The sequence below is a fragment of the Nannobrachium achirus genome (genome assembly GCF_963921795.1).
Source record: "Nannobrachium achirus genome assembly, chromosome: 4".
Classification (NCBI taxonomy): domain Eukaryota; kingdom Metazoa; phylum Chordata; class Actinopteri; order Myctophiformes; family Myctophidae; genus Nannobrachium; species Nannobrachium achirus.
Window position 1 is genome coordinate 19,281,362 of NC_137813.1, and position 21,140 is coordinate 19,302,501.

General features: G+C 43.9%; 2 protein-coding genes across 6 annotated transcripts in view; both read left to right on the plus strand.

Annotated features, from left to right (window-relative positions):
• ap2a1 (adaptor related protein complex 2 subunit alpha 1) overlaps nucleotides 1-13,100 on the plus strand; it is a 33,928-nt gene extending 20,828 nt beyond the window's left edge. For 4 of the 5 annotated variants that reach the window (XM_080723721.1, XM_080723718.1, XM_080723719.1 and 1 more), the window contains exons 11-22: nucleotides 1-98; nucleotides 659-890; nucleotides 2,406-2,597; nucleotides 3,507-3,664; nucleotides 5,165-5,236; nucleotides 5,550-5,632; nucleotides 5,881-5,970; nucleotides 6,454-6,577; nucleotides 7,717-7,833; nucleotides 7,978-8,047; nucleotides 8,583-8,717; nucleotides 12,034-13,100. In XM_080723721.1, coding sequence (XP_080579847.1) covers nucleotides 1-98; nucleotides 659-890; nucleotides 2,406-2,597; nucleotides 3,507-3,664; nucleotides 5,165-5,236; nucleotides 5,550-5,632; nucleotides 5,881-5,970; nucleotides 6,454-6,577; nucleotides 7,717-7,833; nucleotides 7,978-8,047; nucleotides 8,583-8,717; nucleotides 12,034-12,111 — 1,449 coding nt within the window. In that variant the 3' untranslated portion in view covers nucleotides 12,112-13,100. The remainder of the gene's footprint in view (nucleotides 99-658; nucleotides 891-2,405; nucleotides 2,598-3,506; nucleotides 3,665-5,164; nucleotides 5,237-5,549; nucleotides 5,633-5,880; nucleotides 5,971-6,453; nucleotides 6,578-7,716; nucleotides 7,834-7,977; nucleotides 8,048-8,582; nucleotides 8,718-12,033) is intronic. The other variant, XM_080723722.1, reaches the window with a different exon arrangement.
• Nucleotides 13,101-16,176: 3,076 nt separating this feature from the next.
• On the plus strand, nucleotides 16,177-20,031 carry LOC308283896 (uncharacterized protein). The gene is made up of 5 exons (XM_080724413.1): nucleotides 16,177-16,469; nucleotides 16,956-17,056; nucleotides 17,292-17,451; nucleotides 17,908-18,031; nucleotides 18,156-20,031. The coding sequence occupies exons 2-5, from the start codon at nucleotides 16,964-16,966 to the stop codon at nucleotides 19,303-19,305; spliced, it is 1,527 nt and encodes a 508-aa protein (XP_080580539.1). The 5' UTR covers nucleotides 16,177-16,469; nucleotides 16,956-16,963; the 3' UTR covers nucleotides 19,306-20,031.
• Nucleotides 20,032-21,140: the final 1,109 nt, after the last annotated feature.

A 21,140-nucleotide genomic window follows, 5' to 3' on the forward strand; every position in this document is an offset into this window, starting at 1 on the left:
GCCTTGCAAGCCCCTGCCTGTCATGAGAACATGGTGAAGGTTGGAGGCTACATCCTTGGAGAGTTTGGCAACCTTATCGCTGGCGACCCGCGCTCTAGGTATGTCAGAACCTCCCCATCACAAGTGGAAGATCGCAAGACCGTTTGTACTGTTGTTGTTGTTGTTGTTGTTGTTTTATTGTCTATTCTACCTTTTTCTCCTTAACCCGCCCCCCATACCCACTCTTCCTTTCTGTGTATCTCTCCTAGGCGTGTCACAATTATTACATAATAGTCTAATCGCAATTATTTGACATAATCGCAATTATTTTGTCATAATCGCCGTAATCGTTTCCATGTTGTAAAATGTTCATATATTTTCAAACATTTTCAAAAATAGTGGAAATGGCAGATCTACAAGCTCACAGAGCTTGTAGATCAGCTATTTCCACTATCTTATGTTCTTTTTTACGTATGAAGTTGTCAAATATGTCAGTAATTTCTTTGTATATTTAGGTTTTGTGTCCTATCTGGCATGGCATTCAGAGACTAAAAGCCAAACAGAAATGTAGTTGTCAACGACAAAATCGTTAATTGCAATTATTTGAGTGACAATTAATTGTCATGTAAAAACGTCCTAATCGTGACAGCGCCTAATCTCTGCCCTTCCCTCCCTCCAGCCCCCTGGTCCAGTTCAACCTGCTCCATTCTAAGTTCCACCTGTGCTCGGTGCCCACGCGGGCCCTGCTGCTCTCGGCCTACATCAAGTTCATCAACCTGTTCCCCGAGACCAAGGCCACCATCCAGGAGGTGCTGCGCTCCGACAGCCAGATCCGCAACTCGGATGTGGAGCTGCAGCAGCGCGCCGTCGAGTACCTCAAGCTTTCCTCCATCGCCAGCACCGACGTCCTGGTTAGTTTTGCCTGGCTATAGAGACCACAGATATAGAAAGCTAGATGCCTCATTCGCCTCGGAAGTTCATCGGAGCGACGTACAACAATTGTAGTCCGGACTTCCTGGAAAAACTAAGGGACTGCTGCCAGTCAAGTGACTACTGGCAAATCACAGTGCGTCTTTTCCGGGACTTATCAATTCAATTCAACAGAGCCAGTTCCGATGTTGCACGGCTCAGCTGTTCTTACAGGCTGCGTACGTAAAGACCCGCCCCCCACCTGCCTCTGATTGGCCTAGCAACTTCCGTATGTGTGACGCACGTGAAAGCGATGCACACAGATTCCGTTTGTCCCCCGATGCATATGCCCCAGAGCCGAAGGAGGCGTCTACCTTTCTATGTCTATGTTAGGGACGGTCAACCAACCAATCGATCTGATTTGTACTTGGTTGACCGCTCTGACAGTGATTCGTCGTGGGTTTATAGATCTGCTATTTTCAGTATAAATCAGGCTTTACGTTACGGTAAAAGTCCTTGCACATTGCTGTGCTTTTTCGTTTTCAAAATCCGCAAAAGGACCCCTTAGCTCAGAGAGAGAGAAAGCAGAGACAGCTGTGAAAAATGGAAGAATCCGACCCGTCAGAAAAAAAAGAGAAAACGTATGAATAACGGGCGGCAGTGTGCAAACTTGATTCACATTACGTGCTCCAAAATTCGCTCCTATATTCGTCCGAAAAAGCAATGTGCAAAGGACCTTAAGACTCATGGTGACTCGAGAGTGGAGACTCCCTGTGCTCAAAGCGAGAACATCACTCTACATTGTTCTATCGATATTGTGATGAAACTAGAGTTGGACTTTTGGATATCAGCATATCGTGAAATGTCATTAACACATTGGATGCCGTTGATTAAACAATGATTTAATCGCAGAGTGCCATGGTATTTTTATTGTATTGAGTATTTCCGGTATTTCCGTGCGATCGTATTTTCTTTCACCCAGGACAGAAAATTTACAATCGAGGCCATCAGTGCTTTTGTAACTGCCGGTAGAGAAGGGCTCGTTTTAAACATGAACGTGATCTGGAGTTAGATTACGAGATAAATCCACTTCTGTGAATCTCATAACATTGGCCTGTATTGGAAAACCAGATTTCCTGATCACCTTATCTCCCGTTGCATTGTCGGAATTAGAGTGTTTCTCTTCAGCTGCTGCTGCCCCAGACAGCAAGTTACGGTTTAATATAAAACCCTATCAGATGTGTTGAACGTGTCAACGGCACATGGAGACATCAAAGAGTTTGACAAGTACACGTTGTCAGCATCCAGTGTTAAATAATGTTAAAAAAAGGGAAAGAAAGCTGATCTACAACCTCAGAGATGTGATGCTATGATCTTGCAGAGTTGATATTTCCGTTGTTTATTAACATGAAAAATGAATATGACGGTATTTGGTCGAAAAGTATTGTGATATTTGATTTGTCCGTTGCCTAGCCTTAAGGCTATGCGTCAATAATACTGTCTCTGTGTGTCCGCAGGCCACAGTCCTGGAGGAGATGCCACCCTTCCCAGAGAGAGAGTCCTCCATCCTGGCCAAGCTAAAGAAGAAGAAGGGACCCGGTGCTGTGACGGTGTCAGAGCTGGAGGATGGCAAGGAGAGGGCAGGAGAGCTGAACGGCGGAGGTGACCGGGGGCCAGACACATCGGTCATGGCCGGCGCCTCAAACGCTGTAAGTTGAGAAGATGTGTGCCTATTTCCTTAGTCGACTTTGTCCCCATTTACATCTTGAATTTTATGTGACTGTCATGTGATATCCAGATGGACCCATACACGATGGAAACCAGCTTTTAATGTATTGGCAAATATGTTGATGTATGTTCTAAATTATACTCAAATTATATTCATATTTTTAGGTAGGTTGTGAAAATAGTTTCACAATATTTTAGCATTATCGTAATGCATTTTACATATCGTTGTTGTCGGGTGGAAACCTTGTATGTCCAAGACCCTTTATTTTGTATTCATCATTTTAAAAATGTAAACGCCTTGCGGTGCGAGGCGGTGTGTGCTTGTAGATCGGCTATTTTCATTAGTTTTGTGCGATAGTCTTACAGTCATGGCTAAAAGTATTGGCACCCTTGCATTGTAAAACAGAAAAAAACTAAAAAATCTTCCAGAAGCTTTGCAAATGAAAACATATTTTGCATCAACATACAGTTGACTTAATCTTTAGTAACCACTAATCCACCCAGTTTAAAAGGAGTAAAGCCCTCATTCTGCTGTTTTGTGTCACACACTGAGCATGGACCAAATGAAAAAGGAGAGAATTGTCAGAAGTCAGTTTGTATCCAAACATGGACAATCTGAAGGCTCCAAGTCCATCTCCAGAGACCTTGATGTTCCTTCACTATGCGCAATCTAGACAATTGTGTGTTGTATTTTTTTAGACAAATGCAAGGGTGCCAATACATTTAGCCACGACTGTATATGATGAGGTAGGGCTTAATTTATGAAAAAACAGAGGTTTCTGCCGGACAGTGACAATATATTACTACACTGTGTTTGTCAAGTCATTTTACGCTTTGTGTAGTGATTGTACAACTCAACCTCCTCGCTCATTCGATCCCGTGTTTTCCAGTCCACTCCCTCCCCATCGGCCGACCTGCTAGGCCTTCGCTCCTCCGCTCCCATGGGCTCGGCGGCGCCTCCCAGCGCCGGCAGCCTATTAGTGGACGTCTTCTCTGAGGCGGGGCCCGCCGCCCCCTCCGCCGGTGTGAACGATGACGGCTTCCTAAGGTGAAAGTTCACACCACCGCCAGAGAGCTGGGTTTAAAATAAAGCAGTGTGTGTTTGTGCAGCAAGCGAGCTAATATTGCTGAGATAATGTTGCTGAGATGCCAGAGGGAATGGCAAAGCAATTGATGTTCATTTTCACTAAGTGAGCCTTATAGCAGTGTTTCCCAATTTTCTTTACAGTAGCTCGAGACCCAAAAGAGACATTTGAGGTCTCTCGGGTCCCAGTCTCTCGGGTCCCTTTGTTTTTAAATGGAATTTCTTTTCCCCTTATTTTATTTTAAAAACCCACGAAATGGGTCCCGACCCAGTGTTTGGGAAACAGTGCCTTATAGGGTACTTAACATAGTTCTGTGACGGAGAAAGGATTAAGTATTAAGCTACTCGTTTTGTACTCTTTGCGTGTTTTCATTTCCTTCCTAAAAGTACCATCATGTAAAATAGCTGCTGACGTGTTTAGGGGCCTCTGTTTGTGAGACACGCTGGTCGTCTGTCTCTCGTCGTCTCTTGGCTGTCGATCTCTTCTGTGTGTTTGTGTAATCTGTGTCTGTTCTCTTTATCTTGCTATGTATGTGACTGTCTTTCTCTCTTGCCTTGTTTTTTTGTTATTTTTTTGTCTCCTTCCCTTCACTTCCTGTGTGTGTGTGTGTGTGTGTGTGTGTGTGTGTGTGTGTGTGTGTGTGTGTGTGTGTGTGTGTGTGTGTGTGTGTGTGTGTGTGTGTGTGTGTGTGTGTGTGTGTGTGTGTGTGTGTGTGTGTGCAATTACATCTGTGTGTCTGCGTGCACGTGTGTCTTCTTTGCATTTGGCTCGACTGTGTGTGTGTATGTGTGTGCGCTTGTGTCTCTTGTCCTCCGTTGTGATTGAACACTGGCAGAGAACTGGAACAGCCCACCGAGACCTCTGACTCCCTATTGGTCGAGGGTGCTGGTGACTCGGAGTAAGGGTCCAGTAGTAGTCTACAGCGTCACCCAGAAAACTACAAACATGGCTGGCGTAGTCCAAACACACATTCATATAGTTTTCCTCAGCCTCTTAAAAATACTTCCATAGTTTGTATTACTCTATCGTTGTGATCATGACTTGTCTTGTGGGTAGTAGTAGCCTCATGGTGTTGTACGTGTTTACTTAAAAATCTGTTCCAACTATATCTACCACACACTAATTAGCCACAAAATACTCATTTTATTGTTTTTATTTATTTGTTTTTTATTAAATGCTTTAAATGTTGTACAAAATAATACGTGACTTTTCTGATGCTTTACTAAAACCATCTTGCATTCTCCTTCTTCCCCCTCCTCTTGCTCTCTCACTGCTTTGGCCTCATCCTAAACTCACTCCATCACACCGGTTCAATCACTTTTTACCGCTTTATTCCCTCCCCCTTATTACTTTTTTTTCCCCTTTTTCTTTTGGGGCTTTCGTTACCTCCTCCCCTCTTTTGCTGGTCCCACTCTCTCTCCATCCATCCTTCCATCCATCCATCTTGTTGTCTGATCTCTCAGCTCTGCTCCCCCTTCTGCGGCTTCTGAAGATCCCGCCCCTCCTCTGCCCGAGGCTGACGAGCTTCTGAACAAGTAAGGCCCCCCCCCCCCCCCCTCTCTCTTACCCCCGGCTCAGTGGTGCCACCTCTCCTTTGGGTTTCTCTAATGTCTTCAGCTAACAGTAAGATCTCTAACTGCGCACCACACATTCTGGTTTGTCCTCCCATAACGGTTATCTGTTTCAAAACGTTGCCATTACAGTTTAACACCAGGCTTTTGTTGTCATTGCACTCCATAGATAACAAAAAACTGCAATTTTAATGGTTTTCCTGGATAACACGCCCGCATGATAGTTCTGTTGGCCTTTTTGTAAGTTCTGCGTTTGGGTCCTGCTGTCACCCGTTAGGTTTGTGTGCAAGAACAACGGTGTGCTGTTTGAGAACCAACTGCTGCAGATCGGGATCAAGTCTGAGTACCGTCAGAACCTGGGTGAGTCCGAGCAATGTGGAGGATGACGTCAGATTCACACTTCCACACAAGTTGGAAATAAATGTCCTTTTTGTCAACAACATGATTGTGTGACAAATTATAAATTAAGATGGAATAGATTAGAATGGAACAATTGTATTTCCATTCTAAAATACAAGACCTCTGCTGTGTGCATTAATGAGCCAGGGGCCTGTGAGTGGCTCTGTTCTAATTTTGCCTGCGTGTGTGTGTGTGCACATGTCACTCAGGGAGGATGTACCTTTTCTACGGGAACAAAACATCAGTGCAGTTCGCCGGCTTCACAACAACAGTTAGCTACCCTGGAGATCTGCAGTCTGATATCCTTTACAGTGATGCATCAAAAAAGCTGAGTATGCTGGTCGACCATTTTAGGCATGCAACATTGTTATTCGATAAAATATAAATCCGGCTGTAGTCGGTGACTAGGCCAGTGCCACACCAAAGGATTTTTGATTCCCAGATACATTTTCAAGATCATACGGAAATCGCTTTTCTTTAGGGTTGTAAGAGGGTTGTCGTTTAATATGAGATGGTCAAGAGACTCTTGTAATCCAGTCTAACTAGTCTGGGACTCCTAGATATACTGTATCAAATTGGTTTTGTTGTCTCCGCAAGGCTGAAGGCAAGGGGAGACGGGAGAGGGACTATATTATTGAGACTAAATTGGTATTAACAAGGTACGGTAATTCTAAAAGGTTTTTTTTTTGTACCATGTTTGGTATTGTTGAAGCGGTGTCGCGTAATGTTAAAGCAGCTTGCAGCTGGAGTGTGTCTTGTGTTCCTTGACTGCTGAGGTCCACAGCTCAACGTGCAGACCAAGCCAGTGGAGCCTCTAGTGGAGGGAGGCGCGCAGGTGCAGCAGGTGCTCAACATCGAATGTATCACCGACTTCTCTGAAGCTCCGCTACTCAACATCAAGTTCAGGTATGCAAACACCGGCACGCAGCTGTGCACAGTCCTCCAGTGTGATGGTGAGACGGCTCAGCCACATATGCAAGCTTAAACCACATTTGTGCGCCCAACGATCACACCCACAAAAACATTGCATATTCAAAAGTGATAGAGGCGGCAAGTGTTTTCATATGGATGTCCTCCGATGTTTTGCAGAATAACTGGCCTTTAATCATAAAAAGAAAGCATATTCAAAGTGATTTGCGGAATAAGTATTAATGCTCATCTCTTCTTTCTTTGTTATGGAAGAAAACTAACTTCTAGGGATGTGCATGACTACACACACACACACGCGTATGTATGTATGTACCCTATATATATATAAATATATACCCAGCAGCAACGATATAAATTGTTTTTGTTAACATGAAAGATTTAACACTATAAAATGCAGTGCTACGTGATATGTTGTTGGCTTATAGATTATTTTTGTCATGTGACACCTTGGCTTGGTGCGTTGATGGGACACTGAAGTCTCATTTCTGCACCGTATGATTGCTGTAGGCCTGGAATTGGGGTAAATACAGTGGTGTGTTCTAGACTTTTTTTGAGGGCATACTATAATCTATGATCCGCGGCTATTCGTGTGGCCAGGGCATATACCAGTGCATAATGCCTATCAAATACGCTACTTTGAAAGGTTCACAAGGGCAGACGCTATTCATATTTTTATTTCCGACAGCAGACGCTGTATACATGCGTTACAGGTAGAACACAGCACTGGGTAAATACTTTGGAAAAGCTATGTAAAGTTTCTGAAAATTCATTCTTAAAAATGATAAGGAACCCTGGATTGCGTACGGTTCTATATTAAACCACCACTAATGTCAATACATGTCATTGTCTTTTCACTGCTTTGGCCTCTATTGTGTACAGTATTGTACACAAACACAGACCATAGATTTCGCATTTTAAACCATGACCCTAAACCTAGTATGTACCACCTGGCTCTATATCCGGTTTCTGTTAAGTTTTTATCTACAATGTATGGTTGTTATACAGTATGTACACAAAGCATGTGCTGATACTCAAGACCATCCGCCCTACAGTGTTATCCCAAGTTCATGTTTTGTCTGTGCCGTGGTGTGTGTGTTTATGTTTCCTTGGTGCAGATATGGAGGTGCTCTGCAGAATCTCACCCTCAAGCTGCCAGTAACCATCAACAAGTTCTTCCAGCCCACTGAGATGGCCTCAAATGACTTCTTTCAGCGCTGGAAACAGCTCAGCCAGTACGTGTGTTTGCCAGAACCTAGTTGAAAATGGCCATTTGCTAATAGTAATGTTTATTTTTACAAATAAGTACATTTAATTATTTTAATTTTTATGGTGTTCAATTAATTCCCTTACTAAAATCAGCTCCTTTCTCTTGTCAGGCCCCAACAAGAAGCACAAAAGATCTTTAAGGCCAACCACGGCATGGACACAGAAGTACTTAAGGCTAAGGTACACAGTCATGTTGACCACTTTCTAAATATTGATTCTACTCCTCCCAATCCCTCCTCAGGTGTCAAGCTGTTTTTTTCAGCCACATCCACTCTGTATCTCTTTCTGTTTGATGCACTCTTTCCTCTACCATCCTTATCATACTGTCATTCAAAAGGTCAAATATATACGTTTTGACAACTTAATTTTGTATTTTGACATCCATTTAGTGCATAAGATTATCCATAATGCTGCTTCTCTGCCGTTAAAAAGCGTTGTTCACCTCGAACTCTGGATATGTGTATGTGTTGTTTTGATGGATTTTAGTTTTTTTTGTTTTCTCCTTTCTTTTTTTTTTTACCTGCCATGGGACTACAGATGCAAATCTGCTCAAAGCTATGTAAATCTGGTAGAAAGTAAATGTTCTCTTTGCTTGAGATACATTTATAACTAATAGATGAATGAAATGAAATGAAATGATCTCTCCCTCCATATTGATGTCATGCAACCCATACATTAACTGTGTGTGTGTGTGCGTGTGTGTGTGTGTGTGTAGTTGTTGGGTCTGGGATGTGCCCTGCTGGAAAACGTGGATCCTAACCCAGAGAACTATGTGTGCGCCGGCGTCATTCAGACCAAGGGTCAGCAGGTGGGCTGCCTGCTCAGACTGGAGCCCAACGCACAGGCTCAGGTAAGGACCTAACACAATGGTGCTGTCCTTGTTTACCATGCTGCTGTCAGGGCTTATCTCACTGCTGTCTGTGTCTGTCTATGTGCTGCTGAAACCCAAGCCTGGTGCCGTGGTAAGTGTCTCACCTCTCTCTGTGTGGTCTGTCTGTCTGTCTGTCTGTCTGTCTGTCTGTCTGTCTGTCTGTCTGTCTGTCTGTCTTTGCTTGCTTGTCTAGCTACAAAGTCAAAGTAGGTACCGTAATTGCTGTTTTAGGGCCCCTAACCCCCTTCCTCTGCCAGACGTATTGTTCAAAGGACATTCAAACTCTGTCTTTCTGGCAGTTTATTTTGTCTAACTAAATGTTGCCTTGATGGTCAAAGCACAAAAAAGTGTGGCCACGGCACGTTTTCTGATAAGAAGCTCAGAATTGTTGTGTTCTAAGGAAAGACATTCTGTTCCAGTCAGCCAGGGAAGCTGATGTTGGGCTTGATTCTGTTGACGGAGCAAAGCAAGAGCCACTGCTGTCACTCACAGCAGAATCAATAGCAACATTTAGTTTTTTTCCCCTCACTGGTGTATATCCTAATGAGATACACCAGAACACAAAATTGATTATTAGGATATGGTTCAGAAAATAAATAAACTAGCTGTCAGAAAATGGATGTCATACCAAACACATTTAAAGCAAAATTATACTTTGGTAGAGGTTTGGCTTTTGTAGACTCCTTGTCATGAGGCAACTCCAAATATTGTCGAGATTGGCTATAGTTGTTCCATTTATTAGAATGATATTCACAAATAGTCAATAATAGTCTCTGCAATCTCTGTAACTTACATTACACAGTGAAACAGTTCTCAAAGTAATTATTTTAGCAACTAAACAAAGGGAAACAACGCAGATTCTGCCAATATGTCATTTTAAAAACTCAGTACAGCATACAAACAATTATAATATGGGAAGCTGTTCTTTCTTTAAAGAGGGGGGAAAATACCATGGAACTGTTTAAGATGCCTGATGAAGGTCAGAGTGGACATATATTGACAGAATCAGTTTTTTTTGTGATCCTTGTTCTAAGAGTGACTTAGAGACCACCTGTTTCTTTGTGCAATGGAAGTCCATTTTTTGAATATCAATTTCTAATCCATGGAGCAACTATTGAAGATATCTCACCGCTATTTTGACATCTGACAAAGCGTAAATTTGCTTTAATTGAATGTGTTTCATTTAATGAAGGGAGTTCCACTGACATGGTGTACAGTCAGACCAGGCTCCATGTGAAGGTGTGAAACCTTTTTGGACAGATGTGTTGCCTCTTTTTGGACAAGCAGTAATCTGTTACCAGACACTCAAATCAGCTCACACTATTAACTATGAGGAAGCATTTTAAAGGTCAAACAGAACTACGACACTTCATGATTGAATAAGCTGATATTGTAATGAACACTGAATGGCAATCACACAACTGTTTCCACTGCCGTCTTGTTTTCATGATGTCAGTTCCCTCCAAACTGACATGTCTCCCTCTTGCTCTATCTCTGTTTATTCCATGTCAATGATGAGTTCTCATCATCGATGTGAACAACCAGAGTCTGGCTAAAGTCAGTGCACAACCATATTTTTAATACAGGAACTCTGGTTTGGCCCCTCCCCTTTTCAGTGCACTTCCTTCCGGGTGCTTCTGTGTTTGTTCCTACTAACAACAATGTTAAGTGTTTATAGCAGTAGTGCTGCTGACACATTCTGGTGTTAGCAGAATCTGTCTTGAGAGATTAGATTAAAGTAGAGCTGCTATCTGTTTGTAGTTTGAACACCCTCAAAGTAATGTCTATGGAGAATGCAATTTTGTGACTCCTTTTGCTCACGAGTGTTTCTCTGTTTTTATTGAACTAGTTTATTTTTTGGGGACAAAAATAGAAAATACATTACAAGAAGAAATTGATGTATTTTCTTTTGTGACCAATGCTTGGAGGGAGTCCGTGTAGGCAAGCCAACGGGGAGACAACCATTAGGAAAGCTGAGCGCGACACGGACTGTGAAAACTAACAGGCAGACTGACTGCAGGCTAGCTGAGAGGGAGAAGGATTTAGGGAAGCTGAGAGAGATAGACGGTTGGGAAAGCTGAGTGAGAGACAGACGGTAGGGAAACTGAGAGAGACGGTACAGAAGCTGAGTGAGACATGGACAGTAGGGAAGCTGATTAGGAATCGGACCATTATCGCTTATCGTGATTAAAAACGCACACAATAGGGGGCACGGTGGCGCAGTGGTTAGCACTTCGCCTCACAGCTAGAAGGTCCTGGGTTCGATTCCCGCCGGGGGACGCTGTGGGCGCTGGCGGCGTGTTCCTCCTCCGCGTCATCAGCGCCCACACCCTAGGCGGGGTTGGCGATAGGGCCTTTCTTTGTGGAGTTTGCATGTTCTCCCCGTGTCTCCTAGGGTTGATACCCTCACAAAAACATGCACGTAATCCTGGTCTCAATAATGCCTCCCCCTGGCCAGCCGGGGCGCCTGATGGAGGGGAAAGGAAGTGGTTGGAATAACGTGTTCCTTCTACGCGCTACGTCCAAACCAGGGAAATCTCCACTGTCAGGTGAAAAGAAGCAACTTGGACTCTTCATGCATAGAAGGAAGCATGAGGTCAGTCCGTTGTCTCCCCAGGCGCGGCAGAGGGAGAGCAAAGCCCAGGATTACATAGGCAATTAGCACCGGGTGAAAAAATGGGTTACAAAATTGTGGGATAAAAATTATTTAAAAAAAACGCACACAATAATCGTATCGTAGAGATTAAAATTTATCGTGAAATTATCCTCAGTCAATCACTGGGAACAATTCACCTTTTTATTTGCAGAGCTACCATTTAAACCCTCCATTATTGGCCAAACGGACATGAAAATAACTATTTTTTTCACTCTCTACGAAATCTCTTTGCCAAAAAATAGCAGATCTACAAGCTCACAACGCGTCACAAGCTTTTAGATCTGCTATTTTTATGGCAAATGCTCCATCCCAGGATAATGGATGTTGGGAATAGTTTGAAATCATCCTCACAGGCTGTGGGATTAAGTCTAACCTCGTTTGGCTTAACAAACTAGCCATCAATTGCAGAACAATCAGCCCTCCAGACTATGGCATTAAAAAAGATAAGCTTGAGAGCAATGAAATGAACGGGAAAGAATCTATTTCACTTATAGTCCATCGAAATCTGTCTGATTGCATTTTAGGCTACAAATAGCCCATGCGGTTGCTCGAGCTTGATTCATTTCACATCTACAAAAGGCTAGTTTAGAAGATAAACAATGTCCTCCTCCTCTCCCTGTGTGTCTACCTGTCCATCAGATGTACCGTCTGACGCTGCGCTGCAGTAAGGACACGGTCTCCAAGCGTCTCTGTGAGCTGCTGGCAGAACAGTTCTAAAGGCGGGGGTCCGGAATCCTTTCACCACCACCCCGACTCCCCCCACAACCCCAAGCACCCAGACCATCGTGCTCTGTGTCCCCCCCTGCCGATGAAACTACAAGACCAGCGTTTCAAAACCTCCACGATCCTTTTCGCCCCCTGGACCAATCCCAATGACCCTGTCCCCTTGACCCTCATCCCCCCTCTCCTCCAACAAAGAATCTATGAGTAAAAAAAAAAAGAGGTGTAACCTACATAAGGGAAAAAGCAGCTGTCGCTAGCCACGGCGGCCATATTAATGTCATTATTATTGTCACAAATTATGATTCCAGTTACTATAATTCCTGTTATTATCATGAGCGCTATGATTCTTGTTTTTATCGGTGTTTACCTGTGTATGTGGTGTGTGTGGCTGTGTGTGTATGTGTGCGTGTGTGTGTGTGTGTGTGTGCGTGCGTGTGCGTGAACGTTGTTTTTGTGTGTGTGTGTGTATGAACGTGTTTGTGTGTGTGCGCATGTGCTCCCAGAGTCGTGGCGTTGTGTTCCGTTCCGCTCCGTCCTGCCTATCCAAACCCTGAGTTGCTCCTGTAGTTGTGATGACAGCTGGCACGCGTGTCTGTGTCTGCGTGCGTGCATACACACCCACGCTCACACACACACACATACACACACTTGGGGTAAGGTGGTATATCGGGGATATTTTTTAGTTTATTTTTATTTCAATTTTATTTTCTTTCTTTCCTTTTTTTTTACATAATTTCAAATGGTAGACCATTCATTGAAGGCAAATGGGAGAACTTACTCTGCACACACGCATGTTCGCATCCATACACTCAGATTCAGACGCACACGTTTGGGCTTTACATGCTGGACTATGGTGGTGGTGGGCGGGGTGTCGACGCAAAATTACACTAATGAAATCCGACATCAGAGGTCTCGAACTACATAATTTTACCCCCTGCCTAGTATCCACGTTATTGCGGAGCTACTCCTAGAAAATCCCAAAGCCCCCCCCCACCCCCCGTCTCTGCCCCCTTTACTCAATACTTCCAGTGGAAATGGCCAGTGCACTTTAGGAGGCTTCCGGAGACTTCCATAATCCAAGCACACATTTTACCATCACACCCCCCGACTACACCATACACAGTACTTTATATAGAAACTATAATGATTCCATTTGTGTTTATTAAATATTATGAAATCGTTAATTGAGTAGCCTTCTTTTATTATTTTTTGATTAACTTTGTGTTTATTTTTTTGTTTTATTTTTTCATAGTGGTCTTATTGATGTGTTATTGATGTGTTTGTATGTTGTCTTGCTTTCAGGGTTCATCCCTGGCGAGCATGTTTGTGACAGAAAGGCATAGAGAGTTTGGATAGGAGGCGAGAGAGAGGAGGAGAGAGAGAGAGGAAGTTGGTGAGAGTTAAAGCGCAGTAGCAGGGTAGCTGTCCAGGTTTACAGTGTTAAAACAAATAGATGAAGCCGGCGCGTTCCTCTGAGCTCACAAAGATGTCTTAGAGCCGTCCCAAGTGTGACCCTAACTATCAGACCAAGCGAGTTATAATGAAACGACACTCGGTCACACCTTTTTGGCAGTAATTTTTCTGGAGGCCGTTCTCTCTTGACTGCCCGTGGCGGGTCATATCCTAAGAAAGCATAGATTGCACTCCTTGGCGGTGCCGAGAGCTGAGAGGGACGAGAGACGATCTCGACTTGCACATGAAGAGTGCAGCTGCCGAGGCAATGGCGGTCTTGCTTTCACATTTCTTATGGCTCATCCTTAATATTTCGAGAGGAGAGTCTGACAGAACAATCACTACCATAGAATAACATTTCTCAGACCTGTGCGTTGACTACGCACTTAAAAAGAAAACAAATATATATATATATATATTGGGAGAAGATTGTGATTCATGGAGAAAAAGAGTCTCAATCTTTTCAAATGCTGACACCTTTCCATAGGTGTGTACCCTATGGCACTTATTTGTGTGTGCATTCACATTTCAGGTTTAAGACTGATCTCAGCTTTATCCTTCCTCACATGCATATACACACATGCACACACACTCCTGTGAGGGGAGAGAGCAGGCTGACCAATATGACAGCCAACTGTCAGTTACAACTACAGGGGATTGTCGTTAAAAGGGTGGGCATTGTATGTGTGCGTGTGTGTGTGGGTGCGCGTGTGTGCAAGTGTGCAAGGTTCGATGTAACCACAGAGAAAAGAAATTAAGGAAAAGCTAATGACATCTATGATACATGGTCATATTAGTTCAACAGGTATCACGTCCCGTGTTATGTGCACAGGACACTGATCATTGTAGTGGAAACAAATGTAGTCATTGTCATTGTGTGTGCGGGCGTGTGTGTGTGCGTCTATGCAGTATCCGCTAGCTAAAGCAGCCCCGTGTATCGGTGTTAAAAGAAATACCCTGTCAAATACCTGTGTTAGATTTAAGATTTACTCTGTACTGAATAATGTGAAAGTAAAACTATGCCATATACTCTACACAGTGCTCACTGTCTCATTATTGAGTGAGAGAGAGAGAGAGAGAATGAATGAGAAAACTGAGAAGGATTCATTGCACACAGCCGTAGGCTTTTATTGAAGATACTGGGCCAAACAGAACTACTGATTCATGAAGGAACATGATGTCATTTCATCAGCTGGGGACAGGATATGATGGAGCTGACATAAACACATTAAATTATCTAACTAGGTTACAGCAACAGCAAGTGCATGAGGTATGCATCTCAATCTATTATTTGTTCTGCTTATTGTACAGTTTTGTCATAATGTAATGTAAACATACCCAGCCCATAGATGGAGCATGAATGTGTACAAGATATGTGTAGGTGCGCACAATAAATCCAGAAATACAAAAGTAGGCTATGGGTAGTAGGTGTAAGGATGTAAAGATAATTGAAATATAGGTTTAATATCTAATGTGCAAAATGTAGCCTGTGTAAAAACTGCTTCTTGATTAATCATTGTCATATTATGTGCATTGGGAATACTCAGCCTCTGTAGTCTGTAGGTCAACCTCTGCAGACCTACCCTACTCTCCTCTATTGGTTCTTCCTGCCTGAGATTCTCCACCATCCAATCCATATCGAGGGAAACTAGGCCATCTTCTGCAGCGCTGAAAGAAACCTGCAACTACAAGAAATCGGATGCAAGTAAATATGCAGAAAGAAACGCTTATGGTCGGTGTCATTTTAGATGGGCTCTTGTCTTGTGTCATTCATGCAATAAAAGATGCGTCAGTGTCATGGGGTAGGGGGGGGGGTTCTGCAATGATGCGGCTCCACCATATGCGCTGCAGTGCAGATATCATGGTTACATCTCTCTCTCGAACACACACACAGCAAAGAGGCCATCCCATCCCAGCCCATTTAATGACGCATAGCGTTTGCTATACGGAATGCACACAGGCTTATGGTTTAAGCATGAAACACAAACACTTAGCTCATGGGATATACATGTCTTTGCGCAATAGTAGGCTACGCCTAAATAAATGCTTTTCTGGTGAGTGGACAGCTGCATGCGTGTTTGCAAATACCCCTCCCCTCTGTAACAATAGTGTGTCGGGAGGGTGGGGGGACTGTTGAATCAAAAGGTACGATTCATCACAATAAAACGCCGAGGTCCTCTCCGGCGAACTGATGACGTGGGGACAAATAGAGCGTGTACACACCATGTCGGAGGCTAGGTGTTATACCAGAACCGGTGACCCGTGGAATTGTATCACGCCAGAGGGCGCTGCTTTCATTTCCGGCTATTTTATTTGCAAAATTGCATTTGCACATGACGTGATGGTGGGAGGCGGTGGTTATTTCTCTCGAGAATTATGAGAAGAAGTTTCAAAATGTCGCTTACGACTGTTGCAATTTCGCGAATCTCCTGTGAATGCTAAACGGCGCCCTCCCGGCTTCACGGATTTCGTAAGGGTCACCAATGCTGGTGTAACATTGACACTCACGCTCGCTGATTGGCTGAAAATGACATCACATCCAAAATGCGACTATTCTTAGCTTCCAGAAACAGCATTACCTCATCTCTCTATCCCCCCTGGAGCAGGTATAAGACAGACAACAACACAACGTTATTCGCAGAGAGGACGAGGCAAGAGGAAACGATAGACGTCCCTAGTTGTTCGTTAGTTAGTTCGATGATTTATTTATTTGTTTACTGTTCTGCAAAAACGACTTTCTCCATGATCTGAATTCTTGGACGGGATTATAGTGACATTTGCACCGTGCCGCTGCAGTGATCTGACCGACATAACGTTGGCCGAGGAGGTCTTGTTTGAGCAGTGCATATCTGCAGCTTTGAAGGAAGTTGGAAAAATATATTTTAAAGGAGATTCTCACTGTAAGTATCAAACCAAAATATATTGTCTACTATTAGATTACTTATTTTGAAACTGCTCGGTATGCATGTTGATATCCTAGAATGCAACTGCATGACAAGGGCTTTTGCAACAACCACTTCAACAATGTTATTACATATTAGTAAATATGTAACATGATGTTTCAGCAATGTTATTTGATGCAATTGCAAGAATAATTTCATTGTCTGTCTGTTTGTTTTATTTTTGTTTTTTGCATTTGTAAAAACATTGATTTTGAATTGAATGGAAAATTAAATTAATATTAGTTTCCTGGAATTAATCTAAATACAACTTCATGTTTTCTGCATCAGATATTTGAAGCAATTGCAAAAGTAATTTCAATCTCTGTTTGTTTTTTTGTTTTTTGCATTCTTGTAAAAACATTGATTTTGAATTGTATGGAAAATTAAATTAAAATTAGTTTCTCCGGAATTAATCTAAATACAACTTCATGTTTTCTGCATCAGACCCAGACATGGTCTTCTACAGAGAGAGAGACAATGAGCGGCCACCGCTGTCCCTCATCCTTCCCCATCTTTACCTGGGTGCTGAGACTGACGTTACTCAGGTAATATAATGGTGTTCTTCTGGTCAGGGATTTTCCCTTTACAAATAGTGCTAAAACACTGCTAGCACTGACCATACAGTCCCCCTGCTGTTTTCTACCTTCTTCTTTTTTGCAAAGGCATCCCTGCAGAACCCTTACTGCAAAACCAAATATGCATCCCTCTGCAAACTCAAAACAATGACGTCTTCTCTCTCTCTCTCCTCCCCCTCCCCTCTTGTCTGGCTGGATAATACAGGATGGTCTCAGTGCAAAAGGGATCTCGTATGTGCTGAGCGTGAGCCGCTGCAGCCCGCAGCCCACGTTCCTGCCCTGCTCCCAGTACCTACGCATCCCCATCGACGACTCCCTGCGAGACGACCTGCTGCCCTGGATCCCCCAGGCACTGGGCTTCATCGGTGAGGATGACGCCAGACTTTCATTGTTCGCTGCAACGGCAGTGTCCACTGGAATAGCTGCCGATCCTGCATGCCCTAGCTACAGTGAAGAACAACACTATTACAATCAAATATGTTTTCCTAATGCACACTCCCTTTGTTGAAATATGTGTAGTTAGTGGAGTGCTTTCAACTTGGCATCCCTATTTTGGGCATGCCGTTACAGGCAAACATAAAAGAATGATGAAGAAAAAGTAGCAGATGTTATTTTCACAACACCATCGTATGACAAAATATAAAATAGGGCAAGTGGTTAATGATAGTGTTGCTTAATTTTAATATAAAATAGGGCAAGTGGTTGCATAATTTTGCATATGCACAGTTTTGCCGTTTAGTTTTTTTTTTACTGCAAGACTGACCTCAATTCTGTCTCTCTCTCTTGCTCTTTCCATTGCTCTCAATCTATGCCTCTCTCAGATGGCGCCATGTCTTCAGGGAGCTCAGTCTTGGTTCACTGTGCGGCGGGAATCTCTCGTTCCCCTGCTCTGGCTGTGGCTTACATCATGTATAGCTTGGGGATGGACCTTGATCATGCCTACAGGTGGGTTTTCGTTCTTATGTTTGTGACATCGTTGTAGAAGAGCAGCCTGCGTTCATATTGAATTCCTGAACTAGAACCTATCCTCACTGTAGTCTTGAACTCATGTTGTATCTCCCTCTTGAAGGTTTGTGAAAGACCGGCGGCCCTCGATTTCCCCTAACTTCAACTTCCTTGGGCAGCTGCAGCTCTTCCAGGGCACCTTGAATCCGAAGAGCTCAGACAGCAACCCAGATGCCCGGCCAATCACATCTGTGGACACCAATGACAATGATAGCTACAGATGCACAAGTGCGCTGTCAGCAAATCAGAGCATGAGTAACAACATGAGTTATCATCAGGGCACCCACGTTACCAGCGACTTCATCGAGGCCGCCAGAGTTCACAGTGAGAATTCGCGCAACACAGAGAGAGCAGAGCAGAAATATTTCCGTTCGGCTGAAAGCGAGAGTGCCCCGAGTTTTACAGGAAACGTGCAGCAAGAACGGAGGACCGCGTCACCGCTGACGCTGTCGCTCTCTGGAAAACTCAGGACTCTCAACCTAACGCTGAACCTGAACCAGCACCAAAGAGAAGTCCAGAGGCCGTGTGCGTCTCCTCCAGCCCTGAGTCCCTGCGAGCCAGCTAAACCAGAACCAACAGGCTTTGCCTCTCTGTCAGACAAACGCAAGAGCCTCACCCTCTCCCTGTCTCCCCTGGGAAACGCCCCCACTCCTGACTACCATCCGAAACCCCTGCAGAGCAACAACACCCAGCGGACAGCGTGCTCTGCTATTTCCCAAACTGTCCACAAGAGGGAGATGGGAGCTGTGCACGAGGCAACGAGGCTGAGTGGCGAGCATCCAGCAGCAGTCAGCTCCTCTGCACAGACAGCACCAAAGCGAAGGGATCGGAGCTCCTCGCGCACCAAGTATGCCCAAAGCAGAGGGAAGGGGGAGAGAGAGGGAAGGCCCCAGGCGAAGAAAAACAGCTGCCCTCATAACACGGGAAAGAAGGGTGAGCCCAGCTCTGCCCGAAAGATAGCCAGGGACATGAGCAGGGGGAAAGCGGACAGGCAGCGCAGTGCCATTGTAGACCAACAGCCCTCGACGGACACCAAGCCGGCCCCGCTTGTCACGGCAGAGTCGGAGGAGATCTCAGTGGAGGAGCAGGGCCTCCTCTCTCCGCTCAATCTGACCTTCAACAAGCTGCTGGGCTGGGGGGAGAGGATGATGCTTGGTGTGCTGTTCGCCCCCCGCATCAAAATGGGACAGGCCGCCCTGCCTTACAGATGCTGATTGGGGAGAGGACCACTGATAAGAACTGAAATGTTTGGGTGGGGGGGCAGAAAGTGAGAATAGTGTGGGGAACACGTGTGTGTTTGTTTGTGTGTGTGTGCACGTTTGCTATTGAGATTTAACCACTTAAACCCTATATAGGCCTACTTTGTTGACCGGTGTCCCCCTGGGGTACTCTTTTTTTTCCCCTTCTACACCAAATCTATTTTTCTCCTGTTATCACATGCCCAGAACAGGGATGCAAGCAAGGGTTCATGTGGCTAAACAAAACGTGGAGTACTCTTTTTCAGGATGTGTGTGTGTGCGTGCGTGCGTGTGTGTGTGTATGTGTGAGAGAGAGAGAGTGTGAGTGAGCGCATGCGTGCGTGCGCGCAGCTGTGTCTTATCAGGGGAGTGAAATTGCATGTCTAATTATGTTTGTCTCTTGTCTGGCATTGGATTTATTTTCTTTTTTTAGCTGTTGAAGGAATGCTTCATCTAATGCCTGTTTATTTATTATCAACCTTACCTGAGAAAGAGCTGTACTCATGCATTTTATGACAGAGGACAGTTTCTTCCTATCAAAATGGAATAATAGTCTATCATCTTGATTTCCTATTTATTTGACTGACAATGTGTTTGAATTTGTTTTGTTATTTATGAAATGCCAATATTTTGAGGATGGTATTTTGGCACTATGGCTTGTAATGAAATCAGTGTTGATTAAAGATGACATATTTTAATCTGCCAGCGCCTTGGTCTTTGGTCTTTTCACATTTGTCCACTAGGGGTCACTGTGGTTTCGTTGATTGGATTCGTCCACTTGTAAGTTTATTCAGAACAGAGGGATTGGAGACCCCTGGGAAAACCCTCAAGGACCCTTGGGGGGCCCCAGCAAATTACTTACTGATTCTATATAGATATGCTATTTGTAAAGAATCTGGAATATGTCAGGCTAAGTGATATTTTTTGGCTAAAATAAAAAGTGTTTTTGTTACACTGTTAAAACTCTATATTCTGATATTAAACATTGCTATAGAGTGTGTGTGCAGTCACGCGGTCTCCCGGTCTCGCCAGCTCTTAAATAAACACAAAATGCATTTTCAGGTAGATGACAGAATTTCAGCCACCCATTTTTTATCAGCTGGATATTTTCCAGTTCCAATTCTTTGTGTCATCACTTCCAATTTCACTTGTTTTTTTTTTTTTTTTAAGATTTGTTTTTGGGCTTTTATGCCTTTATTGGATAGTACAGTAGACTGACAGGAAACAGGGGAGAGATGGGGAGAGACATGCGGCAAAGGTCGTCCGGATCGGGAATCGAACCGGCAACGCCGCCAGGCATCATTGCCTATATGGTATGCGCTTAGACCAGTAGGCCACCGGGCGCCCCCAATTTCACTTGTTTAATCTGTATCCTGACTCAGTTCTATATCCTGATTGGATAAAATTGGTATCCTGACCCGAAAATACATTTTCTGTTTAATAAAGAGCTGGAGAGACATGGAGACTCCTGTTACTGAACAAACACTCTATAGCAACGAGGACCATCAGAATTCAACACATTTTAACCAAATAAAATCACTTGCCCTACTTTTAACGAAACAAATCTGCCCTACTTTTAACGAAACAAATCTTATATGGCGGTCCTTGACAGTTTGAGAACCTGATTTACAATGAGATTGTGATTCACAGTAAACTCCATTGAGGACAAACTTGAATTATTGAGGTACGTATATCCATGTCCAAGACACACATGAAAACAGGGAGGGAAATATTAACCCATTAAGACCTGAGGCAGATTCTACAAACGCTGTCTTAATCAGTAGTTATCAAACTTTTTCATGCCATGGATT